At 44.1% G+C, this 22,736-nt stretch overlaps 1 protein-coding gene across 4 annotated transcripts in view; it reads left to right on the top strand.

Annotated features, from left to right (window-relative positions):
* Positions 1-22,636, top strand: part of cep112 (centrosomal protein 112) — a 79,520-nt gene extending 56,884 nt beyond the window's left edge. The window contains exons 23-25 of one of the 4 annotated variants that reach the window (XM_025064578.1): positions 3,401-3,550; positions 15,949-16,038; positions 21,688-22,634. In XM_025064578.1, the coding sequence (XP_024920346.1) occupies positions 3,401-3,550; positions 15,949-16,038; positions 21,688-21,858 (411 nt within the window). In that variant the 3' untranslated portion in view covers positions 21,859-22,634. Of the gene's footprint in view, positions 1-1,587; positions 1,770-3,400; positions 3,551-15,948; positions 16,039-21,687 lie in introns of those variants that run through there. The other 3 variants (XM_008329858.3, XR_003052436.1, XM_025064579.1) reach the window with 3 other exon arrangements.
* Positions 22,637-22,736: the final 100 nt, after the last annotated feature.

The raw sequence follows: 22,736 nt of genomic DNA on the forward strand, positions 1-22,736 counted from the left end.
GTGCTGCTCCACAGGGACGTGAACCAGGTGTTGGGAGGTTTTTGTGCAAACGTATTAATAGGTGTGATTAATGCAGGGCTGTCTGTTGTGGCCTGTTTGGCTTTGTTTTTAAAGGTAAAGGTGGGACGCGGGGGTTTGGGTTGGCAGCGCCTCGGGGCAACTGAGTCAAGTGTAAACAAGAGGCCTTTGAACCTCAAAGGCTAACCCCAGTCGTTAGCCCCTCGGTGTCTGACAGGGGGCATCGCTCTTCAGCTTAACTGCATGGCTAATAGCCCAATTAAAAACATACCGTGCTATACATTATCCTGGGGGGGGCGCACCACCAAGAATATATGTCTGTACATGAACACACAGACGTCTCTTCTCTCATGCATATTATCTCTTTGCTTTTGTTTCTCTGCAACTGCCTCTCCTTCAAACACACACACACACACACACACTGAAGAGCGTACACAGGCTCCCCTAATTAGTGTCTCTCCAGTCCTGTGTGTTAAGCAGCTAGCTGCGAGTGGTCCTCCTGAGTGACCCGTGAACAGAGCAGGGCTGCGCTCTTTCCCCACTTAATGATCAGGCTTCAGTGGGTGGTACTGGTGGGAGATCATTACTTTATCCCCGACTGTCTACTGTGGGAGGCGGTGGGAGGCGGAAGGAATTTGCCATGGGAGGCCCGCTGCACTAAAAAGTATGTTCTACAGGAAAAAAAGGTTGAAGTTCAGGCTGTATGCAAATACAGCTCATTTATTTGCTCACAACGCTGGTTGTAAAAAAGTTTCACGAACTCACACACGTTAAGGCGAGTAATAATCAAAGAGCGTCTGGTTGTTTACGTCTTCCTCCTGTAATTCATTCTCAGCGATGCTCAACATTTACGTTGAAGTTTCCTGTCTGTCAGGTTTCACGACATTTTCTACACATTTGAAAGAAACTTGATTTCAGTGTTTAGTAGAACCATTGAAAAACCCAGAACAAAAAATTTTCAAAATTTCTGCAGCTCCCCCTTTAGATATAACACCTATTTTGGTCTGCTTCAAATTACTCCTCAAACTTTATTTCTAAAACTGTCGACCCTGCACGACATCAGCAAGCAAATTATTGAATTATTAATTTATTGAAATGTCAATATTTTGGGGGCTTGCCCCCCCCCACCCCCGGGGCTGACACTAGTATTTGCTTCCATCAGATCTTTGTCTTTCCTCCCTTGACGTTTCAGCAGGNNNACCGTTTTAAAGACCCCGACCCACCTGTTGACATCCTTTGCCAGTTGTTGCCAGTTTTGGGACAAACACCAGACTGTTGCCAACACAGTGTTGCAAATGCAAAGTACTGATCCCTACGACTGCTTTGTTCAGTGAGCAGCAGGAGTAATAAAGTGAGCTGGATTATTCTGCTGATCTTTACTCTCTGACTTCATCATTTTACAACCCTTCGTTGCTGCTGAAACTGCTGTGATTAACACGAGTGTCGGATGTCGATCGTAGTTATAAAATCAGGATTTGAGGAGAGCAGCTGGGAAATGGCTCGGAAAGAATTGTTTGGTAGTGGTGTTTAATGGTCCGTGCCGCTCGCTGTTTTATGCCTCTCTATCAGTTCTCTTCAGTTTCAGTTCCGACGATGGAAACAAAAGAACATGTAAATGACAGCAGCGCAGCTGAGAGTCGAAGCAGTCGATGGTAGGACAACACAGGAACACACTGCCACGCCAAACAGGATGCAGACACATATGAGGGTGTTTGACCCTGTCTTGTTCTCAACCTCAGGTTCATGAAGAGGTAAGCCTGCCTTTAGCCCCCCCAAAAAGAGATGCTAGCAGGCTGGGAAAACAGACCGTCTGACCAGACCAATTACAGACTTAAAAAGCCAGGCTGGCTGTCAGACAGAGAAAGGTGCTGCGGTGTGTGTGTGTGTGTACAGGAATAACAAGACAGACAGCTGAATTGTGGGTAGTTAAGGGTGCCACCACCGCCCTGTGGCTGAAGAGCAGCAGATACAGGCAGTCAGTATTGCGAAATAATTATTACACCCAGAAATTTAGCTCCGATAATAATGTGCCATTTGTTTCTTTCATGTGGACTCCCAACTGACAAAGTAAGACTAATCTGTTCTGTCTCCATCCCTCTCTCTCTCCCTCCCTCCCTCCCTCTCTCTCCTTCTGTGGTCGACCCGCGTCACTCCAACTCCCATACTCCCACACAGCGTGCAGATTCCAGCAGGGCTAGTCCTCCAGAGTTTGAACACAGTAAACAATTATCTTTCTAGCCCAGAGCTAGCAGCAGCGCCCCCAGCAGCCCCCTTTTTCCCTCTCTCTCCCCGTCTCCTCTCTCCTCTCTCTCTCTTTTTTAACTGTCTCTCATCTTCCCCCTGCCTTTCCCTGACATTGGCTTAAATAGAATGTTAATTTTGACTGCAGGATTTCAAAGCTCAGGCAGTTCCTTTTCATCTTAGTGTGCACCACAAGTTCACCAACACAAAGTCACTCTGCTCTTCAAAAAGGAAGTTGGTTTTTTTTTTTTCCTTTTTCCCCTTCCCATCTATTTTCTTCTTCTTCTTCTTCCTCGCTGTTCTTTTTTTCACTCAGCTTGCTCTATCTTCTGTCTGTTCTTTGAAATAAACAGACTTTGGGGAAAGCTGAATTTGAAAGAAAATGTTACTTCCATCTGAATCTGTGGCAGTTTTACAGAGGTTGGAGGCCCGGGAAGGTTAAGGCCTGGTCGCTGTTCTCTGCCCTGATCCGTGTTTTCTACCGTCCCTGCTTTTAGAACTAGTTATGATTTAGTTACAATTGTGTCGATTATGTTGCATTCACTTGTCCATGTATTGTTCCAGCTGGCGTTGTATGAGCATGTAAACTGATGCAGACGAACACCCCACCTCCATACACTTCTAGTGGTCCATTAAAGGGATCTGCTCACAACGTCACATTTTTAAAAATATTTATAATTTTTAGACATCACATCGTACAGTAGCTTGTGGAAATATTTTGCCACACAAGTTGAAAAGTTTTTTTTTTAGCTCTACACCTGCCAAACTAATTTTGACTTGAGGTTTCTTTATGTTGTGGAGTTGAAAGCTCCCTCACCGTGGCCTCAGGCAACAAATAAACATCGTTAATTACAGTGTTGAACGATATTCCCAGTCAACTATTTTAATCACTTTTGTGTTTGCTTTTGTAGTTACCGAACAAACTAGGCTACTTTTACTTACACAACACACCACCTGGGAACAAGATGACAGGATAAATATGAAACGCTGAGACAGTTTGATATATTAGGGACACACACATCCTGAAATCACTGCCAGCCTTGGAGAAAACTTTGGTGCCAAATATATACCTCACATTCCGTCAAACGGTAATTTAATTAAATCAAGAAAAATTAAATACTTTTTTTTTTCTCACCTTCAGCTCATCGCAGAGCTGCAAACGTCGGTGTGCGACTCCAAGATGGAGGCCGTTCGTCTCCAGCAGGCGATGGATCGGCAGCTGGCGGAGGCCAACGCTCGATGGGACGAGGAGAGGAAGACGATGACTCACCACGCTGATCAGACCACCAAGGTAAAAGATTTGAACATATTTATTTTTAAATTCCTTTTGAGGAAAACGAGTTTTAAAGTTGATGGATGACGAGCCTTAATGTTGAAACAATAATACTACAAATCAAATGCACGGTGAAGTTGTCAGGGTGTTGAATTTGAATCATTGTTGAAAGCGTTGGTTGTTAATTTGTTGTAAGTCATAAATAATGATATAAAAACTTGTTTTCAGTTCATCTAGAGCAGATTGACATGACAGAGCAGTGTCTGAAAATACACTTGGCATTATGGGAAGAAAGCAATTTAGACTTCATAAAAATGTTACTGTATAAATAGAGCTTCAAAACTTTTCCATTGTGTGTCAATATAATAATAATACTAAGTAAGTAAGTAAGTATAAACAAGCTTCAGTCATTCAAGATAAAACAGGTACAAAAACATCCACAGCTGTGATGGCAGTACTGGGGAAAGTAGAACATTAACACAACGCCACAGCTTTAGCTTCTGGATGTAAGACAACAGACAACACTCCAAAACACAAATTAATTATTAGAATGTGAGAATTTTTTTTTTCTTATTTTAATTCACTATTCAATAATTATTACATTTGTTTAGTATAAGAAAATGATCAACATGTGCTAGCTAGCTATATGCTAGCTTTAGCAGCACAGCAGATCCAAAACAGGTGCCAGGTGTGACATCATCATGCCGAATTTGAAGCAGCTGCCACACGAGGTGCCTTCAGGTATCATCGGAAACTTGACAATCACATGATTATGGCAGTTTACGTGTTATACTGTACAGCTCACGACAAATGGTTATAAAAAATAATATAAAATATACTTATGTTTATTTTGCTTTTTTTATGTCCACCCACTTTGAAAACCACTGATTTAGATCATGAGATTTACCAGAGAAACATTAGAAAACTGGCACTTCCTCAGACTCCTCCTGCAGCTTTGGTGGCGTTCTCTTGTTCTGTATGCAGTCCTTGAACACATCAGGTGATGAAAGGCTAAAGTATGCAGCCAATTGAAGCACATGTTTTTTGGCAACTCCTTTATAATTACTGACATTACTGAGGCAGATTCCAACACTGTTTCTTAGTAGTCTCGCCTCACTTTGGTCAGTCTAGATTGTTACGACGGCCTTATCTCCCAGCGGTCTTATAAACCTCTCCTGCGGTCTCTGCCGTGTCCATCTGAAGCTTAAAGACTCGCAGAGTGAAAACGTTTGGAGCTGGAGTGTGTCAATAAACTGTGTCCTTTCTGAAGAGCCCCGTCTGCCTTTGACTTTTATGGAGTCAACACTGGTCGCTCTTCTTTTGTCGACGCACGGTCACCGTGTGTGCACGCGCTCTGTCGCTTTTATGGCTACTTGCGAAACTGGCAGTGTCTTAAAGTGGCTTGTGTGCTCTGTCTGCCGCTCCCCACTTCTTAAGTCTATATCATTACTGTCATCCTTTTTTACACACAAAATTTACGCTCTGCCTCCTTTTTTTAGCATCAGTTTTATTTATTTTTCCTCATGTTTGCTGCTTCTTCTCCTTCTTGCATTAAACCTAATCTCTAGCACAGGAAGCTGAGTGTATTTTGGTGAATACATGTCAAAACTGCATGTTATTTATAACACTTCCCTGGACTTGTTTTTTATTTTGTTCTGTTCAGTAATAGTATATTAGTGCAATAAATGTGGTCCCTATTATTTCTATGATTTTTTTTTACTTTTCCTTTCCAACTGATTCCTGCAGATTCCTGCTCTAGTTTTTAAGAGATATTTTAATCAGCATCCTTCCTCAGCCACCACTCTGGGACACTGACAGTCTGCTGGGTGTGGCAGTCGTCTTGTTGTGTCTGGGATCAAGACATGTTGCCAAACTCAAAACCCTGTGTGTTTGTGCTCGCAGCTCCATCATGTAGTGAGGAGGGAAGTCTGTGAGCCTCCCTTCAGATCTCTTCTCCCTCCAGGGCCCTTGAAGCCCCTTCCCCTCCTCACTCAGCCTGGACCTTTTCTCCTAAAGCGGACAGTTTTCCTCTGAAGTGATTGCCCCGAGCTCTAACCCTCACATGTAGAATGGCTGAAACGCCAGGTCTTCTTCCTCTAGTTTGTGACTCAAAGTCAAGTGAGTCAAAATACTGCAGGTTCACTGCAGATTCCCAGGTGAACCCAACAACTTTTTCTATAATTTGTCTTTAAACAAATCAACAAAGTCTTAGTTAATGTCGTTCACACACGGGATGCCGTCCTCGTCCTCAGGAGGGTTGGATCTCCTCTTTAAGAGACTCTGTTCCTGCTTACACACACACACACACACACACAGTAAATCAAACAGAGTTGTTTAGAGTCTCTCTGTAGAATAATGCAACACACACGCTGTCTACAGTAAAGCACAGGACACAGGTGATTTGGGCGTGAGCAGACAGACGCTCTCGCTTTCCATTATTTGCGTCCTCATTAATAGGATCCCTGCTGTATTAACCACCTGCTAATGAGACTCCAATTAGTGGTTGAATTGCTTATTAAAAGCCAGACATGAGGGGAAGCAGGGAGTCAGTGGGGAAGAAGGTAAGATTAGTCAAACAGTGAGCAGAGCAAACCAAAGTGAAGGAGGGGAGACAGAGTTGATGTAAAGTTGACTTAAAAAAGTAGAGGAGGAGGTGGAGACGGGACACGAAGGGAGAACAGAGGACTGAAAAAAACAAACAGAATAAAGAGGAAGGATACATAAAGAAGAGAAAGAAAGGAGCGGTGGAGAGCTGTCAGTGGGCCGTCACAGGGAGCGTGTCGCCCGCTGACATTGTTTCCACGCTGATCACTTCAAAGGGCTGGGATTATGGCGAGAGCGAGGGGCTTCAGACAATGGGTGGGGAAGAAAATAACATCAAAGTTAGTTCTGCATTTGAATTGGGATAATCCCAAAACAGTTGTTCTGACTGCATTCTGCTGCCAGATCAGATAGCTCTCTCTCTCTCTCTCTCTCTTTTTTCCCTCCTCTTTTTTAACAGCTCTGTTCTGCCTTTTCTAGCCTAAATTTAGCTCCGTCAGTGGAGCTACTGTACTGACGACCTTAAATGTGGCGCTCAACTGCAGAAACCTCGGTGTCTCGTAAAAACCTTTTTTGGAACGACTGTAATACAGTTAAGTATGCTCCTTATTGGGAGGTGCAGTTTTTTTTTTTTTTGCATAATTGATGTGTTGGTGGAGTATTGCAGTACTTTGACTGTACTTTTGCTGCACTGTAAGTTTGTCTAAAAATCATTTAAAAAAACAAAACATTTCTATCCATGCCTGACATTCAAGGATATTTGCAAACAATGTTGCGTTTAATACTTTTGCTGCACTGTAAGTTTGTCTAGAAATCATTTAAAAAAACAAAACATTGCTATCCATGCCTGACATTCAAGGTCCTTACATTTAAGTCTGCTGCAGATGTCTCCTTGTGCAGCCACAGAGGCATTACAGCAGCCTGTGTCGACTTAAATTGGCTATTTAGGTTATTTAGCATACATGCTAACATCATAGCCCCTGGTCTGAGGCTAACTGAATTAATACACTAAAGTTAGTGAGCACAAGACAAAAAATACTTTATTAATTAACCATCATTTTGTGGTATTATTTGGTATATTTTGATATTTGTGTGTGTTCTGGGGAACTGTTCCTAATAACCTATATTAGCTAAAAGGCTAAAATATAGCATTTTCCTAAGAGCTTTTTGGACATTTGAACGTCACATTTATCTGCTGACTATGTTAAATAACTTGTACAATTTACTGTTGGGATAAGAATAAGATAAGGGCTTTCAAGTCCTTATAGCGCCCTCTCCTGGTGGGTGGTTTTAGTGGTTATAGAAAATCTGCTCTTTGTTTCTGTTTTTGTTGTATTTATTGTGTTAGTGATGTCAGATGTTGTATATGGAACGGTGTTCAGGGTGGAGAGTGGGTCACTGCCTCTGATCCTGATATATTTAGGTCACCAGTTTTGTCTTAACACCAGGCCAGGCAGGATTGGGCAAATTTTAATACATCGAAACTGGGTCGGTGTCAAAGGACCACGGATGGTGAAAGCCAGATGAAAGCCCGGTGTCTGCTTTCATCTGTCCAGTCTATTCATATCAGATAAGGGGAATGGGAGCCAAAATAGAAGAAGCCAGTGTTGTGTGTTGGGCTGCATCCAGTATTCTGGGCTGGTGTTTTCTTCCTGATGTCATCTGTTGCCCTACATGTGTTGTCTCGGTGAAGTGTCTGCATTTGTGGACGGATTTTCCTCTTTCCTCCTCGTTCCTTTGATGAGACACAGTAGTTGGACTTTAATAGTGGAGTCACTGGAATTACTGCTGTGCTTGACTTATGTCTGTGTGACAATATGCACAGTCAGTGCCTTTGAGTGTGTGTGTGTGTGCGTGCGCACGTGTACTGGTTGGAGAAATGAGTGTGTGTGTTTGAGTGCGTGCACTTCCCCAAAAAATGTGCAGCTGCCAAATCTGACAGACCTCAAGCCCACATTAGGCTGCCAAAGGAAAGGTACACACACACACACACACACACACACACACACCTCCTCTCTCTTCCTCCCCCTTTCTCTCTCTCTCTCTCTCTCTGTTTCTTCTAACTTTTTATTGTCTCAAACTCTGTCTGTCTCTAGCACACATTCACAGGCACACATGCTCACCTCACCCTGCAAAAAAGGAGAGGTGGCTGGTGAATAAACAATGGCTCTCCGCCCATAGTGTCACCCGCCTGGGCTTTGATCAGCAGCGCTGTTCCTGCTCCACACAGCACTGCTTCCTGTCTCTCTGCCTGCTGAATGTTGCCGTGCGCAGCGGCCCGTGCACACACACACACACACACACACACCTTTCCCATACTGTTCATGTCTCATTCTCATCCGCGGCCCTGCATTCACTCTCCCTCTCTCTCTCTCCCTCTCTCCGTCTCCGTCTCCGTCTCCCCTCTATTTTCTCCTCACTAAGTATTTATCCGTCTCCTTCTGTCCCTCACGCTCGCCCACAAACATCGCTTTGAGTTAGTGCCCTTGTCACTACATCTTTGAATAACGTTGCTTTCTCTGACAAACACCCACATACACCCTGTGCTTTCACACACACACACACACACACACACACACACAGACGCTGATACACACCTCACATCCAAACGCCCGTCTTGCGGTACTTTCTAGTTCTAGTCAAAGAGAAGCTCGTTGTCCTGTGGGTGCGGTGACAGCAGACACACTGCATTATGCAGCAGTGACCGTTGTCGTCCCTCTGATAGAGGACGAGACTGAAGACACAGAGTCCACTCTCTGTATTGTCAGCGGGGACAGTGCCAGGTGTCATATTGAGATGTAGTCCATCTGATCCCGCTGCTTCTGCTTTAATGCCTGCACGTCGGTGACAAAAGGACGAGTTTGCTGAGTGCACACAATCGCACTCACCCGGCGCAGGTTTTGCGAGCGTGCACGGATTCGGGGGCTGCTTGTAGCAGCTGCAGTCTGTCTGTACTTCTGTAGTTATATATGCATTAGTTTCTGTGGGGGTTGAAAGGATGACTTTGCCTGTGGGAAGGAAAGGCAGCGGTGGATCAAGAACAGGTGTGCAGGAGACTCTGTGTTGCACAGGCAAAGAGTTTCTTCTATCGAGCTGTGTGTGTGTGTGTGTGTGTGTGTGTGTGTTTCTTCTTTGTTCATGTGTCTGTTCACATCCTCCAACACGTGTAAACATTCTTCATGTCAACCTTGAACTGCCCAGTTTGTTTTCTTGAAGTCTGTTCAGCCACCTGTGTTTCTGTCACTTTGTTTTTTCTTTTTGTTTCAAAGTGTAAAATACAAATGTTTCCTGCATCAATGGTTGAATGAATGGATTTTTGATTGAATCATTTTTCACCCCTCAACACCCACCCACACACACCTTGTTTGTTTGGCAAAAATGCCGGACCAAGTAGGACGGTCCATTTTTATTCCAAGTATTAATATTTATTTTAGCTCAGGGACAACACTGACGATTCAAGTGTATGTGTAGTTACAGTTTGATCCAACAGAGGGCACTTATCTTATTGCAGTTATCATTAGATTTGCAGTAAAAGAAGAGATGGACTTTAGTTTGTCGTTGTCACTCAGCAGTGTTGATAGAAAGGTTCAGTATTGGTTGGATGTAAATCAAATGTAAGTTGATAGAAAGGTTCAGTATTGGTTGGTAAATAAAATGTAGAACATTACAATTTAGAACATTTGACTCCCCCTCTTTGAACATCAGTACCAGTGTTTGTTGAGGCCGTAGTTTGAGTCACACAGATAACTAATAAAATAAATACCTTGAGAAACTATTGATTTTGTGTCTTTAGGAGATAAACGACAACAGTGAAACTCCAAACTCTTTCTAACGAATGTACACAGGATTTCACCAAGGCTCTGGTCGACTAAACACAGCATGAACTTTAAACAAATATTTATTCAGTCGTACGGTTCTGTTCTGTTTAGTGCCATGTTTTATTTAACTCAGCACCAACACTCTCTGTTTAATCTTGGTTATGAAAACCTCTTCCCTGGAACTGGCCTGTGTGGCCATTGTTCTCTTCCACAGAACGCTCAGAACCACTACGTCACGGATCTGGTTTTTCCGTTTGTTTTTCTTGCCCATTACGATGTGTTGGTATAAAGAGAAGTATCAACGTCCTTGAAGCATCCAGGACCTTCACTGTCACTGTACGCCTCAGTTATGTGCCCATGCATGTGCACATTGTGTCGCCTGATTGATGACTTCTCCAGCTGTGGGCAGATTCCCGGCAGCGTTTGATCCACATATCAGAGGGGGAGGAAATAGGTGAGAGATAAAATTCCAGGATGCTACGAGGGAACGTGGGAAGTAGAACAGCTCATAGAGGACGTATTCCTTTCAAGGGCAACAAACGGAAATTAGTCATTAAACCACCAGCCCTAATACAAAGTACAGAAAAACTCTTGGTGGTTAGACATGTTCCCTCTTCCAGTAACACCATGTGATCACGACAGGAAGATCCCACTAAGGAGCCCTGACGTTTGCAGGCCGTATGACCGTTTGAACACTGTCAAAGTTTCATGTGGAAATAAGAGTGATGTCATCGGTGTTTTTAACCAGTCTGGATCAGAGTAGAGACGTCCGTTTTTTTATTAACAGTCTATGGAACACACACACTCCAACACTGATTATTGCATCTGATTGTACACGTATTTTAGCCTGCTTTCCACTTTGGAGAGCCTTGGAGTCGGTTGAATTATATATTCTCTGATAAACAGAAAGAATTTGTGTAAAGCCCTCAAACATATGTGCGACGCATATGGTGTGTGTTACTGTGTCGATTCCACATTCTCTTTCTAGTGCAGCTGAAAGAGTCGGAGACGGAGAGATAGAGAACAGTGTGTTCTCCCTGTGGGCAGAGCTCAGTTGCAACATGTCTTCATTACTGCGGCAATTGTCTTCTCTCCCATTCCATGAGTGCTGCACCGAGGTGCCCCCGTACTGTAGCTGTGCCACCGCGAGGACGCGGGATTACGAATGGGTTTGGAGGTATCTACGTGTACGTGTTTCTGTTGGAATCAACTCTGGAGGGAGAAGAAAAAAAAACCAAAGTGCTGAAAATCATCAAAAGTACAAAAAGCCGTTCGGTTCATCCCGATATCACAGCTGTCTGTCAGGAGACGGCCCTAACCTTTGAGCTAAAGCACTTTTTTTTTTTTTTAACACACCGTCAGACAGAAAAAAAGGCAAAAGTTTCTCTTCTCTAACACCTCAGGAGGGACACCTCTCTCCCCCCTCTCTCCCCCTCTCTCTCCCTCCTCCTCTAGCCTCTCTTTCTCTTACACTCACTTTTTTACCTTTCCCACAATCCTTTGATAAAACTGCAGATAAAAGAGCGCCTGTGCTCGTCTCACTGGCCATCCATCTCTCCTCGAGGTTAGCACCTCCTTTATTATTTACCATTAGATCAGTAGACTAACACACACACACACACTCACACGCAGCCTTGTTCAGCTGATGCTGGTCTGTGTGTGTGTGTGAGACGAGTGTTTATGTTCAAATGTCTATGTCTGTGTGTGTGTGTGTGTGTGTGTGTGTGTGTGTTTGTACTTGGCTGGAGGCGGTTCAGTGTGAGGTTTTCTCTGCTGTCTGAAGTCGTCCAGCCTCAGTGTCATTAGAGGATCTCTTTAATCCAGACTTTGGGAGAAACTTCTGACAGCACGCTGCAAATAGAAGGCCGCGCCGCACATGAAGAGCCGCTCGGCTCCTAACAAAACACCAAGTTTAAAGAGGCCCCTGGCCTTTTTTTCCTCCTCCTCCCACTCGTCCCTCCTTTCTTCCTACTCTGCTTCTCACTCACTCTCTCTCTGTCTCTCTCTCCCTCCCTCCCTCCCTCCCTCCCTCTCTCTCCTCTGCCCTCTGTTGCTTTAACTTCACCCTAGGGAAACTTGCTCCCCTTATCTGAGCGGTGAGACCACCCAGGAAAGATGACTCAGGGATTGGTGTGTCTGTGTGTGTCAGCGTGCACAGGTTTCTTTTTGTGTGCGAACACATCCAAAAACTGCGTACTCATTTGACTCAGTGTAACTTCTTACTGTTAATATTAATGCGTGCCTATACCTGCACGGATGCCTCTGAGCGGAGTGTTTGCTGCAGCTTGCGTGCACGTGTGCCTCCCTAATCCTTTGAGCAAAACTTTGGAATGAGAGGCAGAGCTGCATCGCTGACGGGGGGGCGGGGGGGTCGACTCCTTTCTCCTCGCTCTGGTCACGTGTCTCCATCATTTCACTGTTGCTCATTCTCACTTCTTTGCAAGTTCCTGTTATAACTTCTTGTCCGTCACGTCATGCACAACGTTGACAGATTTTTGTGTCGCGCTCTCGTCATCAGACTTTGTCTCTGTCTTTTCTTACAGAAGTTCAAATTTCTGACTTCTTCTTCTGGCCCAATCACAGCCTGTGTGGCTGATCTAGACCATCTAACCATCAGCATCTGGAGACACTTTTGTCATGATGCCTAGTCAAACTCATTGCTGCAGCTTTACACACTGCAAAAAACTGCATTTTCTTCATATGTTTTGTAGAAAACTACAGTTGATTTGAACGTTCAGCAGACGCAGTATCTGATCCATCCAAACCAGGGTCAACACGCTGGGTTAAAATACAATCCAGCAGTTTAAGACTGAAATCCAGTCTTGTCTGCAGACCACACCTACCACATACTCAGGATACCACGACAAGTGCAATGCAACATGGGCTTCTGTCTAAAAATTATTATTGTTTATTGTTTACTGTCCTAAATAATCCATACTGACTGAGGAAACCTCAGCTGGTGTTCCGTACCATCGATTTCTGTATGTCAACTCACCAGGTTATCTGGTTTTCTCTTGGCCAAATAGTCACGCAAAAGGATCCCGATAACAAGCGTATTGTTCTTTGGGAATACAGCTAACATTACAGTGGAAAACTGTAAACACGGAGTGATTAATTAAAATGTTGTTGTCATGTTGCATTGCATTGGTAATGATATTTTAAGCACAGTTACTATTTTAGACTTGTAAATAATCATTTTGTAAATTATGAGTTCATATAAAGGAAACGTGAGAATAATGGTTGAGTGCATTTTAGCTGACAACGAACTAAGAGATGTAGCAACACTGGTAACGTTAGCCAGTTCATGTTTTATCATTTGATCCGCTCTAGATATCATTAGAACGCCCATCTCTGACAACAGTGTTTTATTGAAAAGCAGTTGAAAACGTGGGATCAGAAACAAGAGATTATTAGTGAAGTGTTTTATGACATTATCCGTCCAACTCCTGAGACTCTGGTTGATTTATAACGAACCTCTTTGTGGGAGTCAGACTGGAAGTTGAAGATGAATGGATCAACAGTAAAGGAGAAGTCTTCTTCAAAGTTTTTTCAGTGAAATGGTTTGTGCATGAGTTTTTTTTTCCGCTGATGTTTGTCCATAAATTATTCAAGAAATTCCTGTTTATAAAAGCCATAAAAACAACTTCATCAGACGAGCTGAGCCAGTCTGTCTGCAGTGTCTGTCAATTATTTATATCTTTGGTGTCCATCAGAGACAGTGGGGTAGATACTGCTGTGCACCAGCCCGTGCCTTTAATATCTCTGAATAATAACCGCCGCCCCAGACGGTGATAATTACTTAATTTCCACAGACCTTTCTGACTCATGACGAGCTCGTGTTCATCGACACAGTCATGTGATATATTTCTATTAATGAAGTGACAAGTGTTGAACCTCTCCTCTCGCAGTTGTTCTGAGCACATCACATACAAAAGCCACATGAAAGAGAGCAGCAGTGTCAGCAGTGAGGCACACAAGTCAGCTTCACTTCCCAGAAGACCTCGTCCAGAAACGCTGTGTCACGAAGCACTGAATCACTGGTTGGTTTTTTCAAAAGTCAGATCTCGCTTCATCAACCGTGCTGCTGCCTGGAACTGGCATCACCGCCCAGATACAAAACTGGATGAACATATGAAAAATGAAATGAAAAAAAAAATACAAAAGTTATCATTTAACTGAATTATACAAAAAAATCAATCTCATTTAGAAATGCATTATTAATTTTCCACTACAGGGGGCAGTAGACAATCCCAGCAGTCAACAGGTGAAGTCTTGTAACCCTGGACAGTTAGCCAGTCCATGGCAAGGCCAAACAACCATCGATAATAACATCTATGGTCAATTTTAGAGTTGCCGCATGGCACCATATAGAAATGAATAGATCAGTGTAAACAATAAGAAAAAATCATTTTCTACAGTATCATATGACTGTGTTTGATAAAATAGCGTGTTGTCCGACTACTTTGACCTTTCACCCACTCAAAGAACCCTCCCAAAAGAGACGAGAGCCGAGGGGGGCTTCTGTCCTCCACAGTGTGTGAGCTTACTTAAACGGTATCATCATCAGCACAGACAATTCTTTTTTTAGTGTTGTTGAGCCTTTGATTCACCAATAAACAAAATGAAATGATGAAACCGAAGGCAACGCGGTGCATGGGCTCCAGACGTGGGCTGAAATGTGATTGCAACTGCCTAAAAAAAAAATAGTCTGATTAGCAGGATCAGTGTTCTGGAGTCCAGCTGCCTTTCATGCTGCAGATGTGAAACTGACCTCAGTCTGCTCCCATGTCATCAGTCTCTCATGATATGTAGAGTTGGAATGTTTGTTAATCAAGGAGTTACTTCATCTGTAGACTTCAGGTGGTGGAGCTGTGCTCTGGTGAGAACAGGATGTTTGGAGTTTTAAAATGTAATGAGAAAGAAAAAAATCCACTAAACATGGTTTTGGATGAGCCTTGAACAAAGTCCTCTGTTGGTCCTCTGAAGTCTTTACATTTTCTCTGTCTGTGGCTGTGTCTGTGTCTGTGTCAGTTGAATGGGCTCAGTCAACTCCACTGGGGAGAAACACTTCTGTGTTGCTACGAACCAGAGTCCTTCACAGTTTGTGTGTGTATGTGTGTGTGTGTGTGAAAGTGTGAATACACGGTGGTGCTTCGTGATAAGGTCTGTGCACTGACGTGCGTGCACATACATCACTTTTCTTTTCCTGCCGACTAATCAGAAAGGAAGGGCCCATATGTGTACTCTAAACATCTGGTTCTGTGTCGGGGGCAGGAACTGTTCCTTTCTTTCCTCTGCGATTATTTACTGGCAGAAAATAGCCTCGAACATTCAGGCACACGCAGGGCAGTTCTCTTCGTCTTTCTTACCTCAATCTGAGGAACTCATACTTCTTTATCAGCTCCGTGGGTGAAAGTGCGATCGTTTCAGGTACTGCATTATGATGTGATTTCTTTGTCTCAGAAAACATTAGCCAGACAAATGTAGCGCAGAAATCAGCTCTTTTGTGGAGCTGTACACCTCCATCAGCGAAAGCAGAGGTTTCTTCTCTGTTTGAAATACAAACCATAATATTAAAAAAAGCACATTCTTACTTTAGAGATTTAAAGCAGCTAAGCTAATATGCTAAGCTACTCACACCCAATATGGAAGTCACCTTCTTACACACAAACACACACACACACCTTATTCTTCCATCAACAACTCTTGAACTTTTAGTGGTGCCCCTGCAGGTGAATACGGTCCCTAACGTTTTGGGGGTTTTTTTTCAACATGATCCTATTGTTTATTTTTTAAAAGATATTCCTCCATACTCTACTGTTGAAGAATCCCAGCTCCTCATAGGCCACAGAAGGTCCAATTCCCCCGGCGGGGCCTTGTTTTGTGTCCCTGTGTAAACACGAGTTCACAAGTTCATCTACCTTTGTGTTTCCCTTCACCGCGGTAATTCTAGACCAGCATGTTGCACGTTGCACTCCACAGATCTGGAGTTGCTCTCCTCTCCTCTCCGTCGGTCAGCTGACAGCGCTGACTCTCTGTGTCTGACTGTTTCCCCAGGCTCTGCAGAAAAAGGTGGAAACTCTTCAGAGGCAGCTGCACAGCTCAGAAAAGAAACTCCTCAGCAAAGAGCTGGAGACAGAGGAGAAGGTAATGCAGACGCTCCCTCTCTCTCTCCCTCCCTCCCTCTCATCCCCTCCTCTCCCCTCCCCACTCCTCTCTCATCCATCCTTGTCAGGCCTGTACAACAGAGGCAAGATGTCTCTCTCTCAAGTCTATTTGCTTCTCACGATTAGTGTTGCATCACTCCCTCAAACTTTTTCCATCTGCCGCTCTCGGTTCTTTCATTGCACTTCTTTTTCTTCTCGACAGCACACAACGTTCCTGTGACTTATTAATTCCACCCCCCCCCACACACACTGCTGCAAAGATTCTTGAATACCTTAACTGACATTTACTACATACACATCTCTAATGCACCTTGTTCCTCACTCTTGATTCTCCATCTTCATAGCAGCCGATCCTAAAACACTTCTAATCCGGTCGTCGTCTCCCCATCGACGCTTCACCGTCCTCCTGCTCAGAGCTGGAGATGTGCCCCCTCGCATATTTCGCAAATTCCTTGAGATTTGGCTTCAAGAGCCAGCGCCTAGGGCCAGGAAGGCCACCACCGCCTGTGTTCAGAGGGAAGCCTCTGCATGCACACACACTCCCCATGGCTCTACAGAATGCCCTGTAATCAGGCTCTGTTTTGACCTTGACACACACAGAGAAGAAAGCAATAATGACTGCGCTCACACAGGAGGCACGTCTTTGTAGCCTGGTATGTAGACCGGAGTCATTCATTCTCCTGTCCCCCTCTGATCCACCCACCGACCCTTGTACACACTTCACACACTCATCACACACCTCGGTGTGTGTGACTGTCATAAATCTGCAGAGAGGGGTCAGTGGATTTTAGGAGGTGTGGGTCAGTGACCCGCTCCCAGAGGCGCTGCACATTGTTTCCTATGACTGAAGCCTCAGTGTCACTGCCATGTAAACACGTTCACACACAGCTGTTCCAGCCTTTTGTAGCATTGTTGATGTGTGGACACGATGTAGACTCAACAAATGTAAGTATACGTGGACGTCCACATCAAGAGCGTAGCATGGGAGTATACACTGCGGACGCAGGTTTCCATCTTTAGCTTATACAAAATACACACTCTGGTACTACTGATATACTTTGAACAGCTGCAGGTGTGCAGGAGTGTCCATAGGAGAACATGCAGTCATCACAGATTGTCTGGAATCTTCTATGCCCTCATCTGTACATCATAGGTTTTTTTAAGTTTTGGTAAAAGAAGGGCCTTTTTTCCAAGGACTTTTTTGGTCTAAGTTGAAGCTACAGTCAACTTTTACATATTCAAAATGAAATTACAGTCAACTTTTACATATTCAAAATAGAATTATAAATGATAAAATCTACAATTATGTCAACGCTTAATGAACCCCTCCCAAACAGAAGGCCGTGAACTAAAGAACCAAATGAGTTTACAGAGTGCAGTCCCTGAAACTCTTTGCATTCCTCTGAACATATGTTCTTGTTTGATGGTCGGTTTATTACAAATATCTTTCTGTACATATGTTTTTTAAAAAACATGTGTTTTTATACTCCTATAAAGCTGGGGTCTTCTGCTTTGACTCTCCTATAAGGAGAATGTATCGAATTCCTGATCATCTCAGACTGTGACTGTAACCACCTAGAACAGTCGAAGCGTAGTTTGACTTCAGATGAGCAGAGTTAGCCAACCATCTGAAAATGATCCATGTTTTGCTCATTAATGCCTCTGTGCCAGCACAGGACAACCATTTTATTTGACTGCTGATTGGGTACTGTGTCACACTGCTTTTTAATGTACAAATATAAAAAAAAAAACCTGAGAAAATCAGGACTTCATTAGCATACAGTCAGTGAACGAAAATCTGATACAGCATCTGGAAACGATTCGCAAGACTTGAAAATATTTGTGCCATCTGCCACAAACACGTTTTACTTATTTACAAGGATTTTGTTTTTTGTTTTTTGTTTTTTTTTTTGCTGTGACCCAATAACGGCACGTGAGCAGTAGTTGCAGGAACGACTGCAGCGTGAGCAGACAGTAGAGCAGAGGTTTTCTCCTTAATGATCAGATGAAAAGACGCAGCTAAATGAAGACATTTCAACAGAATAAGACAAAAAAGATGGTTTTTTTTCACTCACAGTAGAATGTTAGCTAACATTGAAACCCCCAAAAACCGACCTACGCAAGCCAGTGTGTTCACACACAGAACATACACACACTCACAAAATTAATTAGCATACATCAAGCTTCCCATCAGTGTGACAGACTGAGGGCCTGTTCCTTTCTGCTGGCAGCTGTCAGAATCCACACCATGTGACAGAACCAAACAGAGCCGGGAGTCGAACCCAGTGTCTAAAGACTATATATAGATGAGATGTTTTCACTTTAAGATGACTGGGAGGAAAAGAAGACTGCCACTCTGTGCAGTCTTCAAAACTGGAGAATCACGCTTCATCAGGAACAAACAACTTCTCCTCATGAAAAGAGAGCTGCAGAGATGAAAACCTGCGTTTTCTCCAGAAAGTCAAAGTCTCGTTTGATTGCTTTGAAAAATCAGGCGTCTCACTTTTTATTCTCTGTGTTTCCCTCGCTCTCTCTTCTCTCCCGCTCGCTCTCATCTGCGGCCCATCAATGGCCAAAAAAACTCATGGAAGGCTTGATCAACAGCGGCGTTCAAAGGCATCCAAACATCTGTGCTAATAGCGAGGAGGCTTTTATTTTCTAGACGCCATCACATGCCTCCTTCCACCTGTCAGACAAACAGACACGCCTTTGCTGCAAAAAAACGATGTTAAAAGAACAGGGAAAACGTGTAGTTGCACGGAGTAAAACAGAGATGTGAGAGGAAGGACCTTGGAAGAGACGGGAGGATGCAAAGCAGGGAATCTGCGTCTCTCAGGGAATGATTCAGACATGTGCGGGAAAGTTTGAGAGACACTCCTTTGGTGAATTTTTAAAAAATGGAAAAAGCATCGACAGAGAGAGTGAGGCGTCCTGATTCAATACTTTACCTGTCCTTGTCTCCTTTTACTGCGTCTCTTAGGCTGGCACACGTTTCCACTACAGAGGTGCTGTAACAGAACAACACTGCGGCTTCCACCCACATGCACTGTGTAGTCGACTACGGCTAAGGTTTGGATACACCTGCTGCAGAGCGAGGGGATTAGAAATGCTTTACTATTCTGAAACCGTGTGTACGGTAAATGTACAGTAAATGCAGCATATGTGAAAATTCATCAGGGGCCACATGTAGAGTCAAACAACCATTTAGACTCACAGTCAACCTTTGGTCAGTCCAGTGTTTCCAGTTTTATATCCACATATGTAGCACTTCCTGTCCCTGTGTCTGGATTTAAATTTGATTGGTCCTGAACGTTACACTGGCCAAAATGATGTTCATGTTGAAAGTTAAAGACCTGATTCCAGGAGGGTTGCTTAACCCTACAACAAACTGTTGGGGCGGGGGCTGGCTTTCGGGGGTCTGACTTACCAAACTGTTATCAAATTAGTTCACTGTCTTTAATTTCTCTGTCAAGTCTCTTGACTAATATCCACTTCCAGTTGTCCGTGAAATCCTTCGCTCATATTTTTCCAAGGTTTCTTCCACGTTGTCGTCACATATTTTTCCAAGGTTTCTTCCACGTTTCTTCCACGTTGTCGTCGTTTACACCGACCTCGGTGGCTTCACCCACGTAGATCAGCCTGATGGGGGGGCTCTACTGTATGTACAGTATCCAGACGTCCCCGCTGCTCTCTGTGAGTCCCACTGCAGGCTTGCCCGTTCTAATGTATGGGAAGGCGAACGGAGAAGGCTTTGCCACAGAGGAGCTTGTAATTTAGGCCGAGCGGATCTCTCATTGCTGCGGCGACTGCACCATACATGAACCAAGAATGCAGCAACTAAGGAGCTGGGCTTTTGAAGAATCTAAGACTTATGTACGGAGCGGTTGGTAAGGGATGTGTTTATTTAACCATTGTTTATTGCTTTGGTCTGAGGTAGTGGAGTGTGTTTTGTCTTGGCTAGCCATTTTGTTATGACTACAGAAACGTCTATAGATAGAGATAGACGCTTTTTGCACTCCCTAGGATTCAGCTCGTTTTTTTTTCTCCCCCAAATCGCGGACGTTCAAATTAAAGCTTATGAAAAGCGCTTTTTTTTGCCACTTGTTTGAAAAAGTCTCTCTCAAATTATCCTTGACTTCATTCTCACACAGCGAGAAAAAGACATATATCTGTGAAGCAGCGGCCTCTCTGTTGTTGGCCTGACACGTCCAAGTGAACGGGGCCGAGGGAGCCAGAAAAATATGTGGTAGAGTAATCAAACGGCTGACTTTGTGTTGCTGCTCCACATCAGGATGGTTTACTCTGTGGGTCGCTTTGAACCTCCTCCTAATCCCTCTCTGTGTTTTGCAGGGATTAATCAGCCACAGACGGAACAATCGGTTCAATCCACAACAGGAAAATGATTTTAGGAAAACCCCCTCTCGTCCCCCTCTCCTCACCTCTCCTCACAGACCTCCCTATAGAGGAGGGTCTGGTGGGAGGTGCGACGTGTGGAGACTCTGGTCCTGTCAAAGACATTAGCATCCGTCCAAATGCTCAGTCTCTCCTCTGGTCACAGTTGGACAGATGTGGGGGGACGACCCCCGGGTTTTTCACAGCCTCAGCTGATTCCTCAGGTTCTGTTGGAGCAGCTCATCAGGCTGGGTATTAGTTGACCGAGCCGCTGTGAGACCTGTCTGACCTACAGACAGCAGTAAGCTAGTGACTTATTTTTATGGACGAGAAAAGAAAGTCTGAATACAGTAAATGATTCTGTTTCAGGAGCAGTAATATTTTCAGGCGTTAAGACACAGTAATGGAGAGTCAATGAATCAAAGAAATGTCCATATCACAGGGGCAGGTCTCTCTCTCTCCCTCTCTCCCTCCCTCTCTCATCCATTCATGTGTGTTTGTGGGTGAAAAGTGGCGGTTGCTTCGACCAAATCCTTTTCAGCTTCTATAATCAGACTCTGGGTTTCAGTGAAGTGTAATTTAGCCCCAGACAGACTTCCTCCAGCCTCCTGTGAAGTGGAGCTAGCACAGCTAAGCTAGCTTCTGATTGCGCTCCCACTTTGTTTGATGTTGTTCCGTACTCCAACGTGGCCCTGTCCTCTTCTAAACCTCGCCTGTGTCAGGAGCGTAAATGCCTTGTGTCAGATGTGGCTGTAGTCATTAGCAGCCTGTAGGGGGTGTTGTACAGAGAGTCATGCGAGTCTGTGAACCCCCTGTGGAGATGTGAAGGAGCTGCGAAGAGCCGTGAATAAAGAGGGAATACCCACTGTCTGTGTGTGAGTCGGGAAGGTGATGATTTGGCAATTGGCAAGACAGAAGTGTTTCTACTGCTAATTGTTCCTGCAGAACTTACATCACACATCCTGGTACAACTTGCTCAGTGCCAGATGAAGTTAAGTCTTTGGTTTGGAGTTATTCCAAACTGTCACTATCAGATAATACGTTTGTGATTTGCAATTAATTAAGTAGCCTCGCCCTGTGACTTAGTGTTTTTGCAGGTGAGAAATAAATTGCTTTGAACAAATCTAAATGTTGTAAACAATTTATATTACAACAAATTTGGAACTTGATGCACTTGTTTTGATTGGACGGACTGTTCCTCCGAGGGAACTTGAACTCTTGTTCTTCTTCTTCTCAGGTGACGTCGGTGCGTCAGGAGTACCAGGAAAAGATCAAGGGTTTGATGCCGGCTGAGCTCAGACAGGAACTGGAAGACACCATCACGTCTCTCAAAGCTCAGGTGAGAAGTGCTGGGATTGGGGTCAGTAAGACAGTCAGAGGTGAGGTTTCTGCTCTGGTGGTGATTTAGCAGCTAATGTGATCATTTACATCTCGTATAATTCTCAGTCCAGAAACTGCAGCTTCCATCGAGGCTCCATTTAGCAGCGAAAACATCTTTTGCATAACCACGTTCTTACAGCGCGGCTGTTCCTGTGAGCCGCGTTTCCCTCTGGGTTTATACTGAAAACAAAAGTGGGTTTCGGTGTAACGATAACATCTAATAGTTCAAGGTTATATAAAGTGGGTTCATCATAAACCCCTGCCTTGTACAAATAGCTCCACTAAGATCCCGTTTCAGTGCCCAGACCACAGCGCTCTGATCAAATATGTTTATAAGATGTAATTCCTGACCAGAGTGGTCTCCGCTCTCGTTGACACGGTCTTGGTTTGTGCACATTAAAGTGCATTATTTTCACTTGTGGGGGAGGAAGGTGGGAGAAATCCGTTTGTCTCTGGAGGCTCCAACCACATTTCGGTGGGGTTCTGCATATACTTCCCCACTGCGCGGTGCCAAATGAAACGCTAGACCTTTCCTGACGTCTCCCCCACAGAAAGGAATGCAGTCCAGGTTCCAAGATGATGGTCCCAGAACAATATGGATTCTTTCACAGCTGTGATTATTCTGCCAGGCTGTCAGTGCTGCGTAAATGAAGATGGTGTTTATTATTACTTTGAACAAGGACACTTCATAAATAAAACTCTTGGTACTTGGTAACAAAAAAAACCTCCTCCTTACACGGCTTTCAATTTCCCCCCATTTTATGTGTTCTAACCCTTCTGCCCTGATCTCCTGACCCCTGACCCCTGGTGTCCTGACCCCTGGACTCAACAACCAGGCTCTTCTTTCACCTTCATCTTCTAAACAGTACAAATCTTCCAGACGATAATTGACCTGAATCCATTTCC

The sequence above is a fragment of the Cynoglossus semilaevis genome, chromosome 17 (genome assembly GCF_000523025.1).
Source record: "Cynoglossus semilaevis isolate Cse_v1.0 chromosome 17, Cse_v1.0, whole genome shotgun sequence".
Lineage (NCBI taxonomy): Eukaryota > Metazoa > Chordata > Actinopteri > Pleuronectiformes > Cynoglossidae > Cynoglossus > Cynoglossus semilaevis.